The 23,551-nt window shown below is 44.0% G+C and overlaps 2 protein-coding genes across 4 annotated transcripts in view; both read right to left on the bottom strand.

Annotated features, from left to right (window-relative positions):
- Positions 1 to 1,013: 1,013 nt before the first annotated feature.
- Positions 1,014 to 11,698, bottom strand: map2k2a (mitogen-activated protein kinase kinase 2a). 3 transcript variants are annotated; one of them, XM_020498903.2, is made up of 12 exons: positions 11,401 to 11,698; positions 11,026 to 11,189; positions 10,546 to 10,756; positions 6,900 to 7,046; positions 6,476 to 6,553; positions 5,760 to 5,811; positions 3,939 to 4,063; positions 3,514 to 3,733; positions 3,272 to 3,336; positions 3,094 to 3,155; positions 2,715 to 2,760; positions 1,014 to 2,327 (listed from the first exon to the last, which is right to left on the bottom strand). In XM_020498903.2, the coding sequence occupies exons 2-12, from the start codon at positions 11,112 to 11,114 to the stop codon at positions 2,217 to 2,219; spliced, it is 1,206 nt and encodes a 401-aa protein (XP_020354492.1). In that variant the 5' UTR covers positions 11,115 to 11,189; positions 11,401 to 11,698; the 3' UTR covers positions 1,014 to 2,216. The 3 variants fall into 3 exon arrangements, with proteins under 3 accessions (XP_020354492.1, XP_031641991.1, XP_031641990.1); XM_031786130.1 differs by having other exon boundaries at positions 1,019 to 2,327; positions 11,026 to 11,698; XM_031786131.1 differs by having other exon boundaries at positions 3,939 to 6,553; positions 11,026 to 11,688.
- Positions 11,699 to 11,949: 251 nt separating this feature from the next.
- Positions 11,950 to 23,551, bottom strand: part of LOC109902504 (E3 SUMO-protein ligase PIAS4-A-like) — a 31,069-nt gene continuing 19,467 nt past the window's right edge. Inside the window, exons 10-11 of the mRNA XM_020498904.2 lie at positions 17,135 to 17,280; positions 11,950 to 15,822 (exon numbers count right to left, since the gene is read on the bottom strand). Of these exons, the coding sequence (XP_020354493.1) occupies positions 15,569 to 15,822; positions 17,135 to 17,280 (400 nt within the window). The 3' untranslated portion in view covers positions 11,950 to 15,568. The remainder of the gene's footprint in view (positions 15,823 to 17,134; positions 17,281 to 23,551) is intronic.

The raw sequence follows: 23,551 nt of genomic DNA, 5'->3' as shown, positions 1-23,551 counted from the left end.
CAAGTTTATATCGCTTAGAAGAACTCATTTTGACTATATCATATATGAAGTGAAACGGCTTACCTTGTGTAATGTGATGAAACCGCTAGCCATGAAAGGTGTCTCTTCGGTCTGACTGGAAGCTGATGCACCCCACTGTGTGGCATGGCTTGGCACTGTGGGGAGAACTAGGCTAGGCATGTTCTGACAGCATGGGGAGAGGCAGTAACACACACCCAGCCTAGAGGGCAGTGTCAGCACTTCAGTAGGTACCAGAGGTAGTTCACAATCAGAGAAAAACTTATACTGTAAAAAACATTTTAACTGCACGATCGTTTGTTGATCAGGATCTATGCTATACATGTTCCACACTTAATAGAAACAATTTTCACGGCTAAAAAAACTTTAAACAAATAAATACAATTCTACTTTGCTTAAAAAGACACAGCTACAATACATAATTATTTCAGATTTGTATGAAAACTAACAAACCGTCAAACTGGTTAATTTTCCCTTCTGGTAGCTTTCCAGATGATGTCAGCCATGTTTATTACAATAGTCTCAGTCCAATATAAACTAGTTCTCCCTCCACCACAGACCCACCAACTACTCTGCTTTTGTCATTTGTGGCTGAGCCATGGTTTTGATTTAATTCAGGCCCAAGGCGAGAGAAACTTCAGTCAAACTATACTAAAGAACAATGCGGAGATAAATATCCTAGAAGAGGTTGGTTTTAGTAGACGTATCCAAAGCAGTTATCTGGGTGAAAGCTTTTGTAATAGTACGTAGATCGACTTGGGAAATATGTAGACATGCCGCATAGAGCTGCCTTAGAGGATGTGTAGCATGTTTTAACCTGAGTAAAGAACATCCTCTGGCACTTGTTAGCTCCAGTCTTTCCTCAGTAAGCCTCAGGTAGGGTCCTCGGAGTGCTTGATGCACGTCTCATCTAAAGGAACGCTCCTGCACGAGGACAACGCCATTCAGTTCTCCCAATAACTAACCACAAAACCCTCCCACATAAAAACAAATTGCCATATACATTCAAAGTTTTATTTTTACATTACAACCGTATCCAACACATTTTAAAATAAAATGACATCTCTTCCACTTCCCCCTATACGAGTCAAAAACATTGTTTCTTAATTAAGACTGCTAAATAGTACTTGCGTACTGTTTTTATAGCTTTATACACATACAGGCGACAATGCATCCACTTTGTTACCAACAAATGCAAGTCTGTTGAGAATGATAAAATCAGCCAGAAGCAGAGAATACATACAGTACATGGGCTCTTATAGACGACAGGCTAATACATGTTACAACCACCACCCACCCGCCTGCACAAAGCCAGTCACCACGCTGGGGCTTCACAAAGAGAACGCTTGGAGTGGAGGTTACACTTACTCACGCAAAGCAAAACAGTGGAGCAGAACCGAAAAACACTCTGGGGAATAAATTGAGTAGACTGGCAAAAATCGGAACCTTTCAGAGCATCTGTAGTCACGGTTTGAGAGATTCTAACTTGACAAATGAGTTTCAGGCAGTTGATACAAATACAAGTAAAAACAAAATAATGACCTCGGGTGTCTGGAAAATATAAGATGGTAAATCATTCCATTTTGTAAAATGAGCACATTTGATGTTCATTTTACAGTGTTTAATGACCATTAAAATCAAATAAAAATGTCAACATTGAAAGTATCCTCAAAAATGTACTGTTCATGAATGTACAAAACTAAGTACTTTGATCAGGCATGATATCCAAAACATTAGTAGTCATGATGAGAACCTTTTTTGGTTTGCAGTCCTCCTGTACCTTCAAAGCACTTAACTTGATTTCTGTCATGGACACTTTCATTGTCAAAGATAGCTCCTCTACAGCCTACACCAATATGCTGTTGCACAAACCATGAACATAATTTACCAATACAAGTGGTAAGATGATATCAATGGCAATTCATGAAATGATAAACTGGCAGTCCTTCCATGCTTTGTACCTCATCTTTAATATGATAGGAGAAAATAGCATGTGTGTGACTACCACGACACTGGTATGGGAAACCTGTGGTCATACAATGAGTAAATGGGCCCTGTTGATGATAAGTATACTTAAGAGCTGAAACCTCTTAAGAGCAAGACGAAAGGGGTGCCAAAGTGTGTGTGTGTGTGTGTGAGCGAGAGACACAGTGAGGCACTGGGGATCCTCATGTGGGAAGCAGCTGGCGTTGGGTTTCTCATTCAGTGCCACGGGTGGGGGTGCTGGGTTGGTTGAGGCCCATGGTTTTACACATCCAGCCAGCAAAGTCCACCTCCTCCACCTCAGCACGCTTGATAAACGTGTGGTTCTAAACAATAACAAACAGTAAATGCAAGTTAGTTCATTAACGCATCAATATTAGTCCATGGCCGATATCGAAAGGGCATGTACAGTAGGGAACATAGCCAATTTGCAAACTACAAATGTGTTTACAAACCTCAATAATAATAAATATAGTATAATACGTCAGTTAGGAGATGCTTTTATTCAAAGCGACTTAGTCATTTATGGATACATACGGGTGGTCCCGGGAATATAACCGAATAATCCTGACGTTGCAAGCGCTATGCTCTACCAACTGAGATAGAGAAACATGAGCTACAGAGGACCAATGAACAATCAGAGCTGAACTGTCCAACTACATAGATGCACTTCAAATAACAGTCGACAGCGATAACAGTTAATAGCTACTCACCATCAGCATCTTCAGGTCAGCTCGCTCTGCTGGATTCTTGATCAGACTATTAACACAAACAGAAACATTTGATCATCTCCATGACTCCAGAGAAATCATTAGACCCCCCCCCAAGAATAATAGAAAAGAAAGCCATGATTAAGCTGCACAAGAAATCTCATTCTGCTGACATAGCCATCATTCTCAAGGGATGAGAAAGTTATCTTTAAAAATGTATGTTTGCTCCACATTGCTCTACGCTGTGCCTATTGCCTACAATAATTCACAAGACGTGTGTTGAGTCCACACACAGCCAAAAACATTAGAAAAGTCATGGTGAAACAACAAAAGGTGCTGAGGTAATGGGCACTATTCTTATATGATGAATGCTTGGGCTCACCATTTTGTCACAAACTCATTGAAATCGTTGGTGAAGACACCAAGTGGCAGCCTGGGAGGAGGCTGGAAATGAGTAAAAAGGTGTGTAAGACAAATGTTATTTCAAAATCCCCAGAGCACACAGACAAGAAGAATTGGTAATATGGAGAATAATATGTGGAGTCAGCAGCTCATCTGACCTCATTGACAATGTAGTCCAGCAGCTCAAATATCGCCATGGCTGGTCGACTGTCCATCCCATGTCCTGAGGAACAGGAGAATATGGAGATATATTTAGATATCATAAATAAGATACTTAAATGTTTTATTATTTTTGATTCCAGTTACTTTTTATTGAGAAACAAAAGGAAATCTGTTTGAAAAGCACTAATATCATCTATATTGTATTATGTGTGAGGAGAGGATTCAGGTCAGTTCTCACCGCTGACTGGTCGACCTCCTGGTGGTCTGGGGAGGCGGTTGGAGATGGTGTGTGGTTCCCCCTCGGCTCCGTCCTGTACGGGCCGGCCAAAGATGGCCTCCAGCTCCTTGGCATCAGGCGGGGGGATGGGGTAACGGCCGATGGCCAGCTCCACCAGGGACAGGCCCATGCTCCACACGTCCGACTGCACAGAGTAGTGTGTGCCCTGCAGTCTCTCCGGCTGTTGAGGAACACACACGTACGTCACACCCAGGCAGAGCTGGCCAAGTGGGCGGGCGTCGCTGTGCACTGCGCCCTCCAGGTGTCTGAGGGGAGGGGGCAGGGCTGGCAGAGCCTGCCTCCGTGCCACACGGCCCTCTACTGGGCACGGCCTCAGCTCTTGGCAGGGCATCCTGGGCAGGGAGGGAGAAGGAGAGCTGACTCACCGACATGTAGGAGCGCGTTCCCACGAAGGAGTTGGCCATGGAGTCGATGAGTTGGCCACTCACGCCGAAGTCACACAGCTTGATCTCCCCGCGCGAGTTCACCAGTATGTTGGAGGGCTTGACGTCTGCGTGGCAGAGCAGGGAGGACAGGTGAGGTTCCAGAGAGGGGGGAGGGCTGAGGTACGAGAGGGGGGGAGGGCCGAGGTACGAGAGAGGGGGAGGGCCGAGGTCCCAGAGAGAGGGAGGGCCGAGGTCCCAGAGAGAGGGAGGGCCGAGGTCCCAGAGAGAGGGAGGGCCGAGGTCCCAGAGAGAGGGAGGGCCGAGGTCCCAGAGAGAGGGAGGGCCGAGGTCCCAGAGAGAGGGAGGGCCGAGGTCCCAGAGAGAGGGAGGGCCGAGGTCCCAGAGAGAGGGAGGGCCGAGGTCCCAGAGAGAGGGAGGGCCGAGGTCCCAGAGAGAGGGAGGGCCGAGGTCCCAGAGAGAGGGAGGGCCGAGGTCCCAGAGAGAGGGAGGGCCGAGGTCCCAGAGAGAGGGAGGGCCGAGGTCCCAGAGAGAGGGAGGGCCGAGGGGGGAGGTCCCAGAGAGAGAGAGAGAGAGGGCCGAGGTCCCAGAGAGAGAGAGCCGAGGTCCCAGAGAGAGAGAGAGAGAGGGCCGAGGTCCCAGAGAGAGAGAGCCGAGGTCCCAGAGAGAGAGAGCCGAGGTCCCAGAGAGAGAGAGAGGGCCGAGGTCCCAGAGAGAGAGAGCCGAGGTCCCAGAGAGAGAGAGAGAGCCGAGGTCCCAGAGAGAGAGAGCCGAGGTCCCAGAGAGAGAGAGCCGAGGTCCCAGAGAGAGAGAGAGGGCCGAGGTCCCAGAGAGAGAGAGCCGAGGTCCCAGAGAGAGAGAGAGGGCCGAGGTCCCAGAGAGAGAGAGCCGAGGTCCCAGAGAGAGAGAGAGGGCCGAGGTCCCAGAGAGAGAGAGAGGGCCGAGGTCCCAGAGAGAGAGAGAGGGCCGAGGTCCCAGAGAGAGAGAGAGGGCCGAGGTCCCAGAGAGAGAGAAGGCCGAGGTCCCAGAAGCACCAGCTGCCCCTTCCCCACATCCCTGTCCAAGCCCCACTACCATGCCAGACACCTCAACACTGACACATTTCACAAAGCTACTCTGTGGTAGCTAGAGCTGAACACTACAGTTACAGTTGAGACCATACAAACAAGCCAAACCCTCCTCAATCCCCCTAATCACAAACAGTCTGGAAAATTGAAACTAAATAATGGGGTTGTAGACCTGACATCCATCCTCTGTGGTGACCCCCTCCCACTTCAGAGGAGACACAGGGGCGAGTATGAGAGAGGGAGACAGGGGCGAGAATGAGAGGGAGAGACGGAGGGAGGGGGCTGCAGGGCGTGGCTGCCATGTAATCACATCTGAGAGCCTGTAATTACCGCCTGGGCTCCCGGACAGCTCTGCCTCAGCCCTGCCACAACACAGCCCAAAACACTGTACCATGGACCTCAGCTCCAGAACAACACTATACCACGACACACCAGAGCCCACCCATCAGCTCCACATACACCACCACACACCGGGGCTCTCAATTATAAACACTGTAAACCACAACCCTCAGCTCAAAACACACCACCATCACCCTCAGCCCCAGAACATTATTATACACCAAACGTTAAACGTTACAACCCCTCAACTCAAGATACACCCAAAACACACCTCACACTATTTCTCTATGTCCAAATAAAACACTACACCCAGGGTCTCAAATCATATCGTTTATGTGCACAAAAACATAGTACAATCTATATGTAAAACAATAGTCCAAATGGAGAGCTGTCTTACCTCTGTGCATGATCTGGTGCTTCTCCCGCAGATAGGCAAGTCCTCGGAGTACCTTTTAGAGTGATATGCAAACATTTGACTTAACACAACATACTCTTGACAGCGTACCATCCACACTTCCTGGACCTGAAATCCTACACAAAGACCAGCTCGGAGACGTTTTACCCTGCCTGGGTCCATAGTTACATCCATACAAGATATCACACCAAAACACGCACTGACGCCTACAGTGTTAATGGTGAGAACAGCGAGAAGGCATGTTGAGTTTCCAGTGTCTCATGATTATCACAATGACAGGAGAAAAAACAATCCATTGAGAAACAAAAATAAACTCCTTAACCACAAGGGAAAGGAACAGAGTGCACTTGATCACAGTTGTGACAAACTGCCAGGTTGCGTTTAGATCAACAATATCAAATCAAATTTTATTTGTCACATGCACCAAATACAACCTTACAGTGAAATGCTTACTTACAAGCCCTTAACCAACAATACAGCTAATAAAATGCCTAAAACAATGATAAAAGTAACAAATAATTAGAGCATATTATATAATATATATATTATTATTATACACATATGTATATATATATATATACACACACACTTTTTAATAAACTTACCTTGGGTATTTATGAAAGAAATACCAAATGAATGCAAACACCACCAATTAAGCACCAACAATTGAAATCTTAATTAAGTTCAGTAATACTTACTGCTATGCTGACTTTGCCCAAGATCTCCTCAGGGATTCTCCTGGCTTCCTTCAGCACCTGATCCAGAGAGCCTCCATCCTGTACCCAACAGGCAACAGTTTATTGTCTGTACATTGTCCACATTCTGTAATGCACAATTGCTCCAGGTGCATGACATGATTAATATATCATAACAACCACGGCAACATTTTAACTTGTTAAAACAAAGTTACAACTGGTTTGTTAGTGTTACGCCACAGGTCCTGTAATAAGCACCATTGCAGTCTCAAAACCACAAACAAATATTCCTACTCCCGGCCAAAACTCTAATTCACACATCAACCTTTTGCTACTGACCCACAATGTCTTCTGACATTCCAGCACAATGCTAGTCCTATAACTGATCCACCCCCTCAACTCAAACCGGTCTCTATCAGAAGCTCACCATGTGTTCCATGCAGATACTGATCTCTCCGTCGCTGTAGAAGGCCCCGTAGAAGCCCACGATGTAGGGAGAGTTGCACTCATGCAGCACCTGCAGCTCTCTGATGATCTGGTTCCTGATGGCAGGCTTAATCTCCAGGTGGATGAGCTGTGGGGGAGGGAATCAGATGAGAACAACATAAGAATAATCAAGTGCTCATCTAGAATAACAGTTTAGAACCAGAATTAAAACAGACTTGTTTGTGTGGATCTGGTTTCCTGTAACGGCTGTATGTCTCAGCCTAGAAGCCTGGTACCCAAGGCTAGTAGTGTAGCGTGGATCTACAACTGAGTTTAGGCGACCAGTTTTGATAGCCTTTAGCCATACCCTCATCCTACTCCTCCTCTGTTCCTTGGGTGATGTGGAGGTAAACCCAGGCCCCACGTGTCCCCAGGCACCCTCATTTGTTGACTTCTGTGATCGAAAAAAACCTTGGTTTCATGCATGTCAACATCAGAAGCCTCCTCCCTAAGTTTGTTTTACTCACTGCTTTAGCACACTCCGCCAACCCTGATGTCCTTGCCGTTTCTGAATCCTGACTTAGGAAGGCCACCAACAATTCGGAGATTTCCATACCCAGCTACAACATTTTCCGTCAAGATAGAACTGCCAAAGGGGGAGGAGTTGCAATCTACTGCAGAGAGAGCCTACAAAGTTCAGTCATACTTTCCAGGTCTATACCCAAACAGTTTGAATTTGTAATTTAAAAAATGTACCTCTCCAGAAATAAGTCTCTCACTGTTGCCGCCTACTATCGAACCCCTCCGCTCCTAGCTGTGCCCTGGACACCATTTGTGAATTGATCGTCCCTCATCTAGCTTCAGAGTTCGTTCTGTTAGGTGACCTAAACTGGGATATGCTTAACAGCCCAGCAGTCCTACAATCTAAGCTAGATGCCCTCAATCTCACACAAATCATCAAGGAACCCACCAGGTACAATCCTAAATCCGTAAACATGGGCACCCGCATAGACATTATCCTGACCAACTTGCCCTCCAAATACACCTCGCTGTTTTCAATCAGGATCTCAGCGATCACTGCCTCATTGCCTGTATCCGCTATGGGTCATCACTGTCAAACGCTCCCTAAAACACTTCTGCGAGCAGGCCTTTCTAATCTACCTGGCCCGGGTATCCTGGAAGGATATTGACCTCATCCCATCAGTCGAGGATGCCTGGTCATTCTTTAAAAGTAATTTCCTCACCATCTTAGATAAGCATGCCCCGTTCAAAAAATGCAGAACTAAGAACAGAAGTAGCCCTTGGTTCACTCCAGACCTGACTGCCCTTGACCAGCAAAAAAACATCCTGTGGCGGACTGCCATAGCATCGAATAGTCCCCATGATATGCAACTGTTCAGGGAAGTCAGGAACCAATACACGCAGTCAGTCAGAAAAGCAAAGGCTAGCCTTTTCAAGCAGAAATTCATATCCTGTAGCTCTAACTCCAAAAAGTTTTGGGACACTGTAAAGTCCATGGAGAACAAGAGCACCTCCTCCCAGCTGCCCACTGCACTGAGACTAGATAACACAGTCACCCCTGATAAATCCATGATAATCGAAAATTTCAAGAAGCATTTCTCAACGGCTGGCCATGCCTTCCTCCTGGCTACTCCAACCCCGGCCAACAGCTCCGCCCACCACGCAGCTACTCGCCCAAGCCTCCCCAGCTTCTCCTTCACCCATATCCAGACAGCAGATGTTCTGAAAGAGCTGCAAAACCTGGACCAGTACAAATCAGCTGGGCTAGACAATCTGGACCCTCTCTTTCTAAAACTATCCGCCGCCATTGTTGCAACTCCTATTACCAGCCTGTTCAACCTCTTTCGTATCGTCCGAGATCCCTAAAGATTGGAAAGCTGCCGCGGTCATCCCCCTCTTCAAAGGGGGTGACACCCTAGACCCAAACTGTTACAGACCTATATCCATCCTGCCCTGCCTATCTAAAGTCTTCGAAAGCCAAGTTAATAAACAGGTCACTGACCATGTCGAATCCCACAGTACCTTCTCCGCTGTGCAATCCGGCCTCCGAGCCGGTCACAGGTGCACCTCAGCTACGCTCAAGATACTAAACGCTATCATAACCGCCATCGATAAAAGACAGTACTGTGCAGCCGTATTCATCGACCTGGCCAAGGCTTTCGACTGTGTCAATCACCGTATTCTTATCGGCAGACTCAATAGGCTTGGTTTCTCTGACGACTGCCTCGCCTGGTTCACCAACTACTTTGCAGACAGAGTTCAGTGTGTCAAATTGGAGGGCATGTTGTCCGGACCTCTGGCAGTCTCTATGGGGGTACCACAGGGTTCAATTCTCGGGCCGACTCTTTTCTCTGTATATATCAATGATGTCGCTCTTGCTGCGGGCGATTCCCTGATCCACCTCTACACAGACGACACCATTCTGTATACTTCTGGCCCTTCCTTGGACACTGTGCTAACTAACCTCCAAACGAGCTTCAATGCCATTCAACACTCCTTCCGTGGCCTCCAACTGCTCTTAAATGCTAGTAAAACCAAATGCATGCTTTTCAACCATTCGCTGCCCGCACCCACCCGCGCAACTAGCATCACCACCCTGGACGGTTCTGACCTAGAATATGTGGACAACTATAAATACCTAGGTGTTTGGCTAGACTGTAAACTCTCCTTCCAGACTTATATTAAACATCTCCAATCCAAAATCAAATCTAGAATTGTCTTTCTATTTCGCAAACAAAGCCTCCTTCACTCCCACCGCCAAACCCTAGTAAAACTGACTATCCTACCAATCCTCGACGATGTCCTCTACAAAATAGCTTCCAACACTCTAGTCAGCAAACTGGATGCAGTCTATCACAGTGCCATACATTTTGTTACCAAATCACCTTACACCACTGCGACCTGTATGCTCTAGTCGGCGGGCCCTCGCTACATATTTGGCTCCAGGTCATCTATAAGTCTATGCTAGGTAAAGCTCTGCCTTAGTTCACTGGTCACGATAGCAACACCCACCCGTAGCACACGTTCCAGCAGGAATATCTCACTGATCATCCCCAAAGCCAACACCTCATTTGGCCGCCTTTCCTTCCAGTTCTCTGCTGCCAGTGACTGGAACGATTTGCAAAAATCGCTGAAGTTGGAGACATTTATTTCCCTCACCAACTTTAAACATCAACAATCTGAGCAGCAAACCAATCACTGCAGCTGTACATAGTCCATCTGTAAATAGCCCACCCAATCTACCTACCTCATCCCCATACTGTTTTTATTTATTTACTTTTCTGCTCATTTGCACACCAGTATCTCTACTTGCACATCATCTGCTCATTTATCACTCCAGTGTTAATCTGCTAAATTGTAATTATTTGCTCCTATGGCCTTTTGCACACACTGTATAAAGACTTTCTTTAAAAAGTGTCATTGACTTGTTTGTGTTATTGGCTTGTTTATTGTTTACTACATGTGTAACTCTGTGTTGTTGTCTGTCACACTGCTTTGCTTTATCTTGGCCAGGTCGCAGTTGCAAATGTGAACTTGTTCTCAACTAGCCTACCTGGTTAAATAAAGGTGAATAAAAAAAATGTAAAAGGGAGAAATATCAAAAATTGATACAAGGGTAGACTCACCTTTCGGGCCATGACCAGTCTGGAGGGTTTGTGGCGGACCTTGTTGACCACTCCACCGTTGCCAGCGCCCAGCTCACATATGGGGTGGAAATCATCATCTTTCAGCTCGCCCACTTGGGCTTTCTGGGTGAGGAAAGCCTCCAGACGTTTCCTCTGCTGTTCGTCCAAATCTAGCTCTCCTAGCTTCTTTTGTAAGGCCTCCAGATTGGCTCTGAGAAGTGGAGATGCATTGAGGGAGTGTGGCATAGATCAATATTAAACAAACATACTTTCAACCCTGTTCCTGGGGACATATGGGTGCACATGGATACGACTAATCACTGAGCCCATGATTGGTTTGAATCAGGTGAGTTAATCTAGTGTTATATAGGTAAGTGTTCGACTGGAACAAAATTGTTCATCTAGTCCCCAGAACCATAATTTACCCGATATCAGTACAGTACACAATAGACGTGCTCTCGGCCCTCCCGAGTTACTCACTCAGACGCAGCATCGATGGTTGTGGAGATGGACTGCCCCTCTCCAATGGGCGTGATATTTAGGGGAACGGGTCTTCTCTTCGGAGCCATATCGAAATATTTTACAGTGCCCTGGACGACTTTCCGAAGCAAATCAGTACAAGGAACTGATAATTCAAAGTTGTTCTAAAACAGCAACAGGGGTAAATGTTGCTGGCTGTTAGTGGCTTAGCCAGCTAGTTACTTTGCGAGCATGACAGACAGATGTTTGTAAGGACAATCACACATGCACTTCACCATCAGGTCAGGTGCATTTGACTATTTTAGATATCTAACGAGTAAGGTATATTTTAAAAACCAACTAGCTATAATAGTACACTAGATTTGTACACATTACTGTTCCTTTCGCTTCTTGTCCAGCTAGCACCACCTCCCCTACGGAAATCGTGTGCTGCGTTCCTCAAATCAGAGCGGCCCTCGCCACAAGGACAACGGCTGTGGTTGACAGGACTGTCTGGTCACTGACCGAGGATTGTTAGCGTTCGAAGGTTAAAGGGGTACACTTGTAGACCTTCCCCTGTATGGAGCCGGGGTGTGAAGCTTGGTTGCAGACTGCGGAGACGGAATTCGGTGTTTCAGTACAGGAAGCAGCAACATGGGGAGTCTTCCAAAAAATCGCGAGTCTGAGCCATCATGCCAAGGCAATTGAACTATCGCGGGATTTTATAACAGCCATGTTTAATGGTAGCGACATCCAATGGCACATTGTAGAAATTACCATCAAGCAGATTTCTAGAACTAGGTCTAGCTACTCAACTACTACGTAAATTACTCTCCTAAATTTACAAACTTCACCTTAAAAAGAGGTTTGACTTGATTGTTTCATTTTAGTATTTAAACTTGAGGGAAATCTACCCATGGGGAAAAACTGGCGAAAGTAATTTGATCATGATTTCTGTTTTGAATAACTTTATTTTTCCAGAAGGAACTTGTTACTTTTCAAGCTAACATGACTTAGCAGACAATTCGATAAAAAAAGGGAAAAAAAGGTTTAATTAGTTCCACAAGTCAATAACAGGTGTTAGAATATGATTTTGAATTGTACAGTTCTTTTTGAAAAGGAGACAAATGTGTCCCTGAGGCCCCAGCAACAGGTAAAGGATGTCACACCAATCTACACCTCAACCACCTGGTTGTCACTAGTTACCACAGCCAAAGTCAAATGGCTATACCGTAAAAACTCATGAAAACAAACATTTGCTTTTTGGTCTTAAGGTTAGGCATAAGGTTAAAGTCAGATTTTAATAAGTTAAATTGTAGAAATAGTCGATAATTAGCCATAAATGACTTTGTGGCTGTGGTAACTAGTGACGACCCAACCAACTCTTACCCCTAAAGTGGCATCAGTTCCGATACTGGTATTTGTGATTTTATTGTGTCTGACTTTTGTAACAACAGAAGGCGATTCGAAGCTTAATAAAATATTTTAATTGTATTGTCTTTTAATACGAAGATATAAAAGACAAACAAAACATTTACATAATGGGTTGCAAGCCCTGCCCATGCTACCTTAAGCATTGTTATAATAAGGAACGCCACCATCAAGACCTGATCCACCATTTGCTTAAAACCCAGTCTGGACCCTAACCCAGGTTTCACCATCTGGCTCAGTTCCTCAGAAACAACCTGTACTTCACCTCTGTCTCGCAATATGAAAAAGCTTGAGGAAAACTATTATCTGCGCAGTGATGTTCTACACTTATAAATTAAAACAACTTGATTCAAATCTGTAGAGTAATTTGTTGGATAGATTGGCTTAGTTGAAGATGAAATTCTGCTAGACATAATAAGATGTTGCTTAAAATGCATGAATCATACAACTATGGTCATATTCAGGGACACCGCTGCGGTTTGGGGTTCTTTGACAGAAAGTGCCATCAAACAATGCGGGTTACCTATAATTGTTTCAGAACTCACCTATCGGTATAACATCCGCAAGCTAGAAATATATGGAAATGAGTACTGCAGAAAAGTGGAAGACAAGATCCCATACGTTTCCTCAGTCAATACCATCTCATTATTAGATTAGGTATACTACTACATCTTCCACAAAATGGCTTACTCATACAGTACTGAGTGTCTATGCAAGTCTGAATTCAGGATGATCACAAAATGTCAATATGCTTATGCTATAGTCAAATGCATGTATTACCAATACCATTTGATAGATTCTAGGAATTTACAACAGACTCTGTTCTATAAAATCCTGAAAGTAGACAAACGCCATAAACAGCACAAATTAAAACGGGGACTATCGCTGGGGTGAGGAATCTAATGACCAGGAAAATATTAAAAGTTTGTAAGTCTCAGCAACCGTTGTAACCCAAAAGATGAACAATGTTTACTACAATTTGAACTGTGCCTGTGGAAAAAGCTAATCTGAAGCAGTAATTACTGATGTATCGTTTAAACTACCTGTAGAGAGGACATTCATCTAGGGCCTATGCAATAATAAAGGCTAATTTGAGTGTAATATCGTTGAACTGGGAAGAGGCAGAATGTGTTATTGGTTAGAACTCAGTTTACTCAGATGGAAAGGGACATGTCTAACGATGGCAGTGCCTTGAGCCTGGATCATTCAGTTTGCCACGTATTCATTCACAAAAAAAGTTCCAGCTTCGTAAGTGTTCTGCTACCCCTTACTGGGAACTTGTGTACAGTACAAAGCCATATATAAATGGCTCTGGTACAGCACTCTTGATTGCCACATATGTACAATTTAATACAAACTGCCTTTCAAATAAAACAAAGTTGTGACGCAATCAATTATCAATAAATACTATACTTTAGACAAAGACAATTTAAGTCAAAAGGATGTCGACACTCACAAATTGATACCATTCCACATCTGGAGATACATCCCTCCTTAAGTCCCCCACACTGTAAAAAACAACAACAAAAAACAGTAAATAATGACAAATAGTCTTAAATAATGTATTTTCTTACTGGGACTTCCTGTGTAGACCAGGTCAAATAGCCAAACAACTGTAGGCTCCAGCCTCCACCAATCTAAACTCAAAACAAAAAAAAGGCACCCAAATCTGACCTTGCAACAAGAGATAATTGACACAAATCTGCTTTGGCACAATTGCCTCAACATGGGTTTGACCAGTTTTGTGTGGATACTAAAATGTGACACTCTTTAGTCAAGTGCCTTGTTCAATAAAAAAAAAATATCAACAAATTGAAGAAACTGAAAGAAAAACAAATCTGGTTCAAAACACTGAAGCTCTCATGATTTAGGGGGAAGAAGGTTGAATGCAGCAGTGTTTAGTCTCAGACTATCCAACTGTTAAACTGACAAATGGGCAGGTGAAAATAATCCATGCTGTATTAGTTTCCTTGATCAATATGAACAACACTGGCAACACAGAACATTGGGCAGAATCTGAAAAGATTATGTTCCAAAACCTCAAATGATAACTGCTGGTCTCTGCTTACCCGCCACTATGACAATTGCTTGTCATACTGTGTAGCTATTCAGACACCAACTGAAATCGTATACTTCAATGCAGTGGGGAGTACTTACAAGAACTTCTCAAAGATACAGCACCCCTGGGTCATATTCAGCACAAAACAAAAACACTCAAACGGAGTGAAACAGGGAAGTACTCTTTCCATTACAAACCATTAAAAAAAACATGTTACTATTGTGCCCTAATGAACATGACCCTGCTTCCCATAACCTATTCCCTATTTGGGCCGTACAAGTTGTATAAAATGTTTAATGGGTTTCTTTATTTTTTTAAGTGATGAGAGTGAAGAAAAAAAAATAGTAGACCCTCTTGTCAAAATACTATAGCAACCATAGTTCAGGTGCTACTCTCTCTGGTCAAGCAAGTTTGCTATGTACGACTGAGGTAGGTTGTCATCATCTAAGGACAAAATTAAATGGGGGAAGTATCAAACAAATCATTTTTAGGGATTTTCTGACTTAAACAATTTGAAATACTGTTAGAGCCCATTTTCTTTGTCTTCATTGTCTGAATGAATTAAACAGAAAGTTGGGGTGTTCAATTTCATCATATTCCAGAAAATCTAGTCTGTGGCTCGAGTCACAAATTCTTCATATAGGTTATCTTGACCTCTTACTACTGAACAACGACGATGCTCCATATCTCCCATTGCCTGTGATCACAAAAAGTGGAGAAACACCAAATGCTTGTGGCTTTGAGAGCCTTAAATTCAAGTCAAATACAAAGTACAAGGAGGGGGAATAGTTTGAGAGGAGGTTACCATCTTAAATTGTCTCTAAGGAGGGAGGATACAGAATGCTGGGAGGGGTGAGTCACAAGTGTTAGGGAGCTGTTGTTTCCAGTGGTGTATAGATGAAGCCTAACCACTCCAGAGGTTGACAGTGCATGTATGAGAGTGTGTCTGTGTGTGGATAAACTCCAGAGAAGTGGGGGCAGGCGGGCGGGCAGGGGATGCAGTAGGGACTAATGATTTCCTGTCCTCCAATCAAGCCCAACCCTCTCTCTCAGTTTGTGGGGTCAGTCCGCCAGTCAGTAGGCAGTGACCAGGTCCTTGTCATAGTCGTATCGGCCCCTCTTGGGGGCGGGGCTGTCCTGGCTGTCCTCAGTGTCATCGCTGTCTCCTCTAGCCCCTCCCCCCTCCTCCTCCTCCTCCTCCTCAGAGTCCAGAGTCAGATCTACCACCACACCTCCACCCGTTCCCCCCGCCGTGGACCCTGCTCCTGACTTCCCTGTCTGGCTGGTGCTGCTGTGGGCTGGGGAGTGGCCGTTCGCCTCAGGAACACCTGGGGGGGACAAGTGAAAACTATTATAAACCAATGCTATAAAAAAATATATATATATAAAATAAATGACCTACAAAGCAAAGCGTCTAAATTACAGAGCACTATGAAAGTATTCAGAAACCCTTGACTTTTTCCACTTAAAGGTTACACTCTTATTCTAAAATTGTCCCCCCCCCCCATCAATCTACACACAATATCCCATAATGACGAAGCAAAAAGAGGTTTAGAAATTGAAATATCAAAAATAAAAACGGAAATATCCTTTAGGTGCATTTTGGCAAAGTCCAAGCAGGCTGTCATGTGCCTCTGAGGAGTGACTGCCGTCTGGCCACTACCATAAAAGGCCCGATTGGTAGAGTGCTGCAGAGATGGGAGAACCTTCCATAAGGACAACCAGCTCCAGAGGAACTCTAGGCGACCATTGGGTTCTTGGTCACCTCCCTGACCAAGGCCCTTCTCGATTGCGCAGTTTGGCCGGGCGGCCAGCTCTAGTAACAGTCTTGGTGGTTGTAAACTTCTTCCATCTAAGAATGATGGAGTTCTTGGGGACCTTGAATACTGCAGAATTGTTTTGGTAGCCTTCCCCAGATCTGTGCCTCAACACAATCCTGTCTCGGCGCTCTACAGACAATTCCTTCAACCTCATCGCTTGGTTTTTGCTCTGACATGTACTGTCAACTGTGGGACCTTATATAGACAGGTGTGTGCCTTTCCAAACCATGTCCAATCAATTGAATTTACTACAGGTGGACTCCAATCAAGTTGTAGAAACATCAAGGATGATCAATGGAAACAGGATGGACATGAGCTCAAGTTTGAGTCTCATAGCAAAGGGTCTGAATGCTTATGTAAATAGGGTATTCTTTATTTCTTATACATTTGCACTTTGTCATTATAGGGTATTGTGTGTAGTTTGCTGAAGATTATGTTTATTTAATCCATTTTAGAATAAGGCTGTAACAAAATGTGGAAAAAGTCAAGGGGTCTGAATACTTTCCGAAAGCACTAAGTATCCAAATCAGTCTGCAAGAGCTAAAATGAAAATATTTGACATTAGGGCTGGGCGGAATACCATATTTTACTATATACACACACCGGCAGACATTGTTGGCGGTTGAAGTTAAATTGAACAGTATAAAACAAATCAGAATGGAGAAAGACCCATTGATATGTATGTGTTGCCCCCCTAGGGTCATGGACTACTCAAATAACATAATTCAAAAACAAAATGCAGACATAACTTCTTTTTTTTCTACAAATATCGTGATGATATTTTGCCCATACCACCCAGCCCCATTTGACATGCACTTACATATATCCACTACAGGATAGTCAGGAGTGTTGCTCCGTTCCCTCTCCCTCTCCTTCTCATCTCGAATAGGTCTCCATGAACCGTCAGTCAGATATTCAATCTCCTCAATATCCTCATGGGTCTCCTTTAAGATCTCAGATGCCAGCCTGGACACACGGAGTCAAAGAGTCAGTCAAATAAGTACATATATCAGGACACGCAAGCAGGGATTGGATGTGTCCCACAACACACACCTCTTAAATATTAGATATACATTTTAAGGAAGTTTGTGGAAATAATCTATATATAGTTTCTATTTGTACTGGACATTGGCTCAACAAATCAAAAGCGACAGTATGAAAAGAGACGCTCTATTGATTGTTTCCTCGTGGCAGAGTCTGCACGGGGCTGACTGTTCATGCCCCATATATTGAGCACTATTTTTGTGGCGAGAAATGTATATAATAGTTTAAATTGAAAAGAACGGATTGATGAGTCAAATATATTTTTTACATCTGATAAACCCGATGCCATGGTATGGGACATCAAATCGGTTCCTAACCATCTTGAATTTGATGCAGTATAGTTGTCAAACCTCTCAACTTTAAGTGGTACTGATACATTTTGCGATTTATACTAGTCATTTTTAGCCATGCAAATTTTTGATTGGCGGCAGACAAACATTCATTATTTTCTCTTTTGAGTAAATGCCTCTTCCATGTTTGTGGCAGAGCTGTGATGAGTTGCTTATACTTTTGTATTGAGTATACATCTCCATACCGGAGGCGTACAGCAACTCCCCGACCCACAGCAGCACCAGCCAGAAGGGGAAGTCGGCAGGGTCCACGGCATGGGGGACGGGGAGGATTGTGTGTAAATGATGCATGTCTATGGTGTATGTATTATGTAGGAAAGTGAACTGAGCCATAAGGGAGCCTAGGCATTTACCACCCTACTACCAGATTAGGGAGGGAGTGGGGTGGCAATGTAGCATATGTTTTTGTCCTCCCACTTTGGTTCTAGAATTTTTGCAGTTTGTGTTTTAGCTACTAATGTATCAATATTTATAATTTCCAAAAATGAGCTATGACCTAGCCAATGAAGACATAGCACAACTTTGGATTTCACCCCCCAATTTCAAATGGTTTTTACAGAAAACTTCTCTTCTCTTGCTTCAGGCATTTGCAATGCCGCTTGCAAAAGTGATGGCGGTCTTCAATATGAAATCATCAACTTGACTCTGTATATATAAAAATGACCTAGCAAAAATGACTTTAAACTTTCAAACCTATTGCTGAACCTGAACCATCAAAATAAAAATCTATTGTAAGCCCTGTTTAGCAGCTATAGCCAGATGAGTTGTGTTTCCAGTATCTTACCGGAATAATAGCAAAACACATTTTCAACAGCGGATAGATAACATTAACCTAGCAAAATTACAGGTTGTTACTCAACTAATAAAGCTTAACATCACGCAAGACATTTTAGCATTTGAATGCTGAAAGTACCGCGCAGATGTACTCGATCAGGAACAGGCTGCCTACCGTAAGTTGGTCAGTGCGCAAAGCTGAGCACAGTGCACAGTTTGACTAGGCCTGGGGTTGTTCGGCATGCAAAATGACTGTCTACACAGTTGAATGGAGTTTGACACTGAATGAGAGAGGACGCATCTGTCACAATAAGTATTTTCAGAAAGTAGAAATAATGTGACATGAGCAAATCATTTTTTGTGAACCGGCGATTCATAACGTTTGAATAGATTTATCTGATTAAAAAAATGTTTTAAAAAGTTTTATTGGTTTGGGTCCACGGATCGATGCACTTGTATCTTAACTCTCTCTAAATATAAATTATCCCGTTTAGGTGACCTGCATGGTTCTGGTACCAGTTTCGTTGTGACACCGTAGATCGAAATGGCTTTCATTGAGCGGGAGCTCTAAATTCTCACGGACACAGGAGTATATCTCATCCGCCTATGTGAAGTAGGATGTCAAATCTAACACCACTTGAAGCCGGGATGACCCTCTCACCATTTAATTTGCTCTTCTGACTGTCCAACTCCTTGCTGAACCCTACGTCACATCGTAGCACAGCAGGAGAGTGATTTCATCCCTCTAGCACATTTGATTTATAGCCAACTTTATCAAATGTAAAATTAGATTGATTTTAAACAAAAACACTGACAGACAAGATCAATATGAGATGAAAGGAGAGTGCCTAATGAGTTCAGGAACTCAAGCTAGAGCTGTGTGTGACGTTCACAGCGTTAGGGACAGATATTTTGATCAAGGGAGACTTTTAGAAAATTAGCACCTTCTAACACTAAACATACATACAGTGGGGCAAAAAAGTATTTAGTCAGCCACCAATTGTGCAAGTTCTCCCACTTAAAAATATAAGAGATGATGAAAATTACAGGCCTAGATACACTTCAACTATGACAGGCAAAATGAGAAGAAAAAAAATCCAGAAAATCACATTGTAGGATTTTACATTTATTTATTTGCAAATTATGGTGGAAAATAAGTATTTGGTCACCTACAAACAAGCAAGATTTCTGGCTCTCACAGACCTGTAACTTCTTCTTTAAGAGGCTCATCTGTTCTCCACTCGTTACCTGTATTAATGGCACCTGTTTGAACTTGTTATCAGTATAAGAGACACCTGTCCACAACCTCAAACAGTCACACTCCAAACTCCACTATGGCCAAAACCAAAGAGCTGTCAAAGGACACCAGAAACAAAATTGTAGACCTGCACCAGGCTGGGAAGACTGAATCTGCAATAGGTAAGCAGCTTGGTTTGAAGAAATCAACTGTGGGAGCAATTATTAGGAAATGGAAGACATACAAGACCACTGATAATCTCCCTCGATCTGGGGCTCCATGCAAGATCTCATCCCGTGGGGTCAAAATGATCACAATAACGGTGAGCAAAAATCCCAGAACCACACGGGGGGGGGACCTAGTGAATGACCTGCAGAGAGCTGGGACCAAAGTAACAAAGCCTACCATCAGTAACACACTACGCCGCCAGGGACTCAAATCCTGCAGTGCCAGACGTGTCCCCCTGCTTAAGCCAGTACATGTCCAGGCCCGTCTGAAGTATGCTAGAGAGCATTTGGATGATCCAGAAGAAGATTGGGAGAATGTCATATGGTCAGATGAAACCAAAATATTACTTTTTGGTAAAAACTCAACTCGTCGTGTTTGGAGGACAAAGAATACTGAGTTGCATCCAAAGAACACCATACCTACTGTGAAGCAGTAGGACGACTGATCCGTGTAAAGAAAATAATGAATTGGGCCATGTATCGTGAGATTTTGAGTGAAAACCTCCTTCCATCAGCAAGGGCATTGAAGTTTAAACGTGGCTGGGTCTTTCAGCATGACAATGATCCCAAACACACCGCCCGGGCAACGAAGGAGTGGCTTCGTAAGAAGCATTTCAAGGTCCTGGAGTGGCCTAGCCAGTCTCCAGATCTCAACCCCATAGAAAATCTTTGGAGGGAGTTGAAAGTTCGTGTTGCCCAGCAACAGCCCCAAAACATCACTGCTCTAGAGGAGATCTGCATGGAGGAATGGGCCAAAATACCAGCAACAGTGTGTGAAAACCTTGTGAAGACTTACAGAAAACGTTTGACCTCTGTCATTGCCAACAAAGGGTATATAACAAAGTATTGAGAAACTTTTGTTATTGACCAAATACTTATTTTCCACCATAATTTGCAAATAATTTCATTTAAAATCCTACAATGTGATTTTCTGGATTTTTTCCCCTAATTTTGTCTGTCATAGTTGAAGTGTACCTATGATGAAAATTACAGGCCTCTCTCATCTTTTTAAGTGGGAGAACTTGCACAATTGGTGGCTGACTAAATACTTTTTTGCCCCACTGTATTTATATGTTACAGTTATAAGGAAGGTGAACTCTTATAGTTAGGTCGTGTTATAAATTTGATTATATTTAGAAAGCACACGTCATTTCAAGCCTGGTTGTGGAATTGTTGTGGAATAGGAAATACATAAATATTTCATTTTTATCACATTTGTACTGTGTACTTGAGCTTGTCCTCAAATGACTACACCTCAGCAATTTTCACCAGAAAGGTGAGATTTGAACCTTTCTTGGAGTATGCAGCATTACTAGTTATAGTTTATGGCCTAAATAATTACCTTTAGGGATTACGTAGATTACATTTAATCAGCTAAATATTTCAATCGGGGACCAATGCGCATTGGTGATATTATTATTCTTTTTATTTTATCATTTTAACCAGCGTTGTAAACATTGAAATTAGGATAAAACTTCAATTTAAATACATTGACTTAAGTGTTTTCCATTAGCTAATCAGCAGGTTACATTATCCACTTCATATTAATTAGGCTACTTTTCATTTAAAAGTATAATTCGCTGGAATGAATGATATGCATCTTCTAGCCAGCTATTGATAGACGTGACTGACAGGCGCCTATCCTAACGATGACAGAAACGCAACAGAGAGGAAGAGGCGAAGCGAGAGGTTTCACTCTCCCCAAAGTCTTTCCAAAATAAGCCCAATGTGTTTCTATTAGCTTTATTTTGGACCTAAACTTGGTCGCCTGCCTTCCTGTCTTTGGGACAACGACTCCCATTGCTTGGGGGGAGAATTTAATTTGCATTTCATTTTTTTTTAAACCTTTATTTAACTAGGCAAGCAGGTTAAGAACAAATTCTTATTTTCAATGACGGCTTAGGAACTGTGGGTTAACTGCCTGTTCAGGGGCAGAACGACAGATTTGTACCTTGTCAGCTCGGGATATGAACTTGCAACCTTTCGGTTACTAGTCCAACGCTCTAACCACTAGGCTACCCTGCCGCCCCAATGAGCATCTCGTCATTATAAGTGAGTGACTCGTTTTGTCAGTCAGTGTAGCCTACCAAATTGCATCGGTGAGTGTCGTTCATTTGGCTCTCTAATTTGCATAGGCTACTGGTAGGCCTAGGCTTTAGTGGTGATTAGCTGCCGATAAATTATGAAAACATTTGACGAAGATACAGGAACAACAGAGCCTCACTCTGGTTCAAATATGATAAATAGCACACTCACAGAATCCAGGCATTAAAACTGAATTCAAGAAAAGAAAGAAAGAGATATAGATATATATACACATATACACACACTGCTCAAAAAAATAAAGGGAACAAACACAATGTAACTCCAAGTCAATCACACTTCTGTGAAATCAAACTGTCCACTTAGGAAGCAACACTGATTGACAATAAATTTCACATGCTGTTGTGCAAATGGAATAGACAACAGGTGGAAATTATAGGCAATTAGCAAGACACCCCCAATAAAGGAGTGGTTCTGCAGGTGGTGACTACAGACCACTTCTCAGTTCCTATGCTTCCTGGCTGATGTTTTGGTCACTTTTGAATGCTGGCCGTGCTTTCACTCTAGTGGTAGCATGAGACGGAGTCTACAACCCACACAAGTGGCTCAGGTAGTGCAGCTCATCCAGGATGGTACATCAATGTGAGCTGTGGCAAGAAGGTTTGCTTGTCTGTCCGCATAGTCTCCAGAGCATGGAGGGGCTACCAGGAGACAAGCAAGTACATCAGGAGACGTGGAGGAGGCCGTAGGAGGGCAACAACCCAGCAGCAGGACCGCTACCTCAGCCTTTGTGCAAGGAGGAGCAGGAGGAGCACTGCCAGAGCCCTGCAAAATGACCTCCAGCAGGCCACAAATGTGCATGCGTCTGCTCAAACGGTCAGAAACAGACTCCATGAGGGTGGTATGAGGGCCCGAAGTCCACAGTTGGGGGTTGTGCTTACAGCCCAACACCGTGCAGGACATTTGGCATTTGCCAGAGAACACCAAGATTGGCAAATTCGCCACAGGCGCCCTGTGCTCTTCACAGATGAAAGCAGGTTCACACTGAGCACATGTGACAGACGTGACAGAGTCTGGAGACGCCGTGGAGAACGTTCTGCTGCCTGCAACATCCTCCAGCATGACCGGTTTGGTGGTGGGTCAGTCATGGTGTGGTGTGGCATTTCTTTGGGGGGCCGCACAGCCCTCCATGTGCTCGCCAGAGGTAGCCTGACTGCCATTAGGTACCGAGATGAGATCCTCAGACCCCTTGTGAGACCATATGCTGGTGCAGTTGGCCCTGGGTTCCTCCTAATGCAAGACAATGCTAGACCTCATGTGGCTGGAGTGTGTCAGCAGTTCCTGCAAGAGGAAGGCAATGATGCTATGGACTGGCCCGCCCGTTCCCCAGACCTGAATCCAATTGAGCACATCTGGGACATCATGTCTCGCTCCATCCACCACAGACTGTCCAGGAGTTGGCGGATGCTTTAGTCCAGGTCTGGGAGGAGATCCCTCAGGAGACCATCCGCCACCTCATCAGGAGCATGCCCAGGCGTCGTAGGGAGGTCATACAGGCACGT

This window comes from Oncorhynchus kisutch, linkage group LG13, assembly GCF_002021735.2.
Source record: "Oncorhynchus kisutch isolate 150728-3 linkage group LG13, Okis_V2, whole genome shotgun sequence".
NCBI lineage: Eukaryota > Metazoa > Chordata > Actinopteri > Salmoniformes > Salmonidae > Oncorhynchus > Oncorhynchus kisutch.
Note: the sequence above shows the minus strand (reverse complement) of the source record. Positions and strands in the feature narration are given on the sequence as shown.

Coding starts and splice junctions, on each gene's coding strand:
- map2k2a (XM_031786131.1), bottom strand. CDS start 5,033: ATGGTAGTGGGGCTTGGACAGGGATGTGGGGAAGGGGCAGCTGGTGCT. Junction 3,734..3,938: donor GAACGCGCTCCTACATGTCG/GTGAGTCAGCTC, acceptor GTTCCTCAACAG/CCGGAGAGACTGCAGGGCAC. Junction 2,761..3,093: donor AATGAGTTTGTGACAAAATG/GTGAGCCCAAGC, acceptor TTGTGTTAATAG/TCTGATCAAGAATCCAGCAG.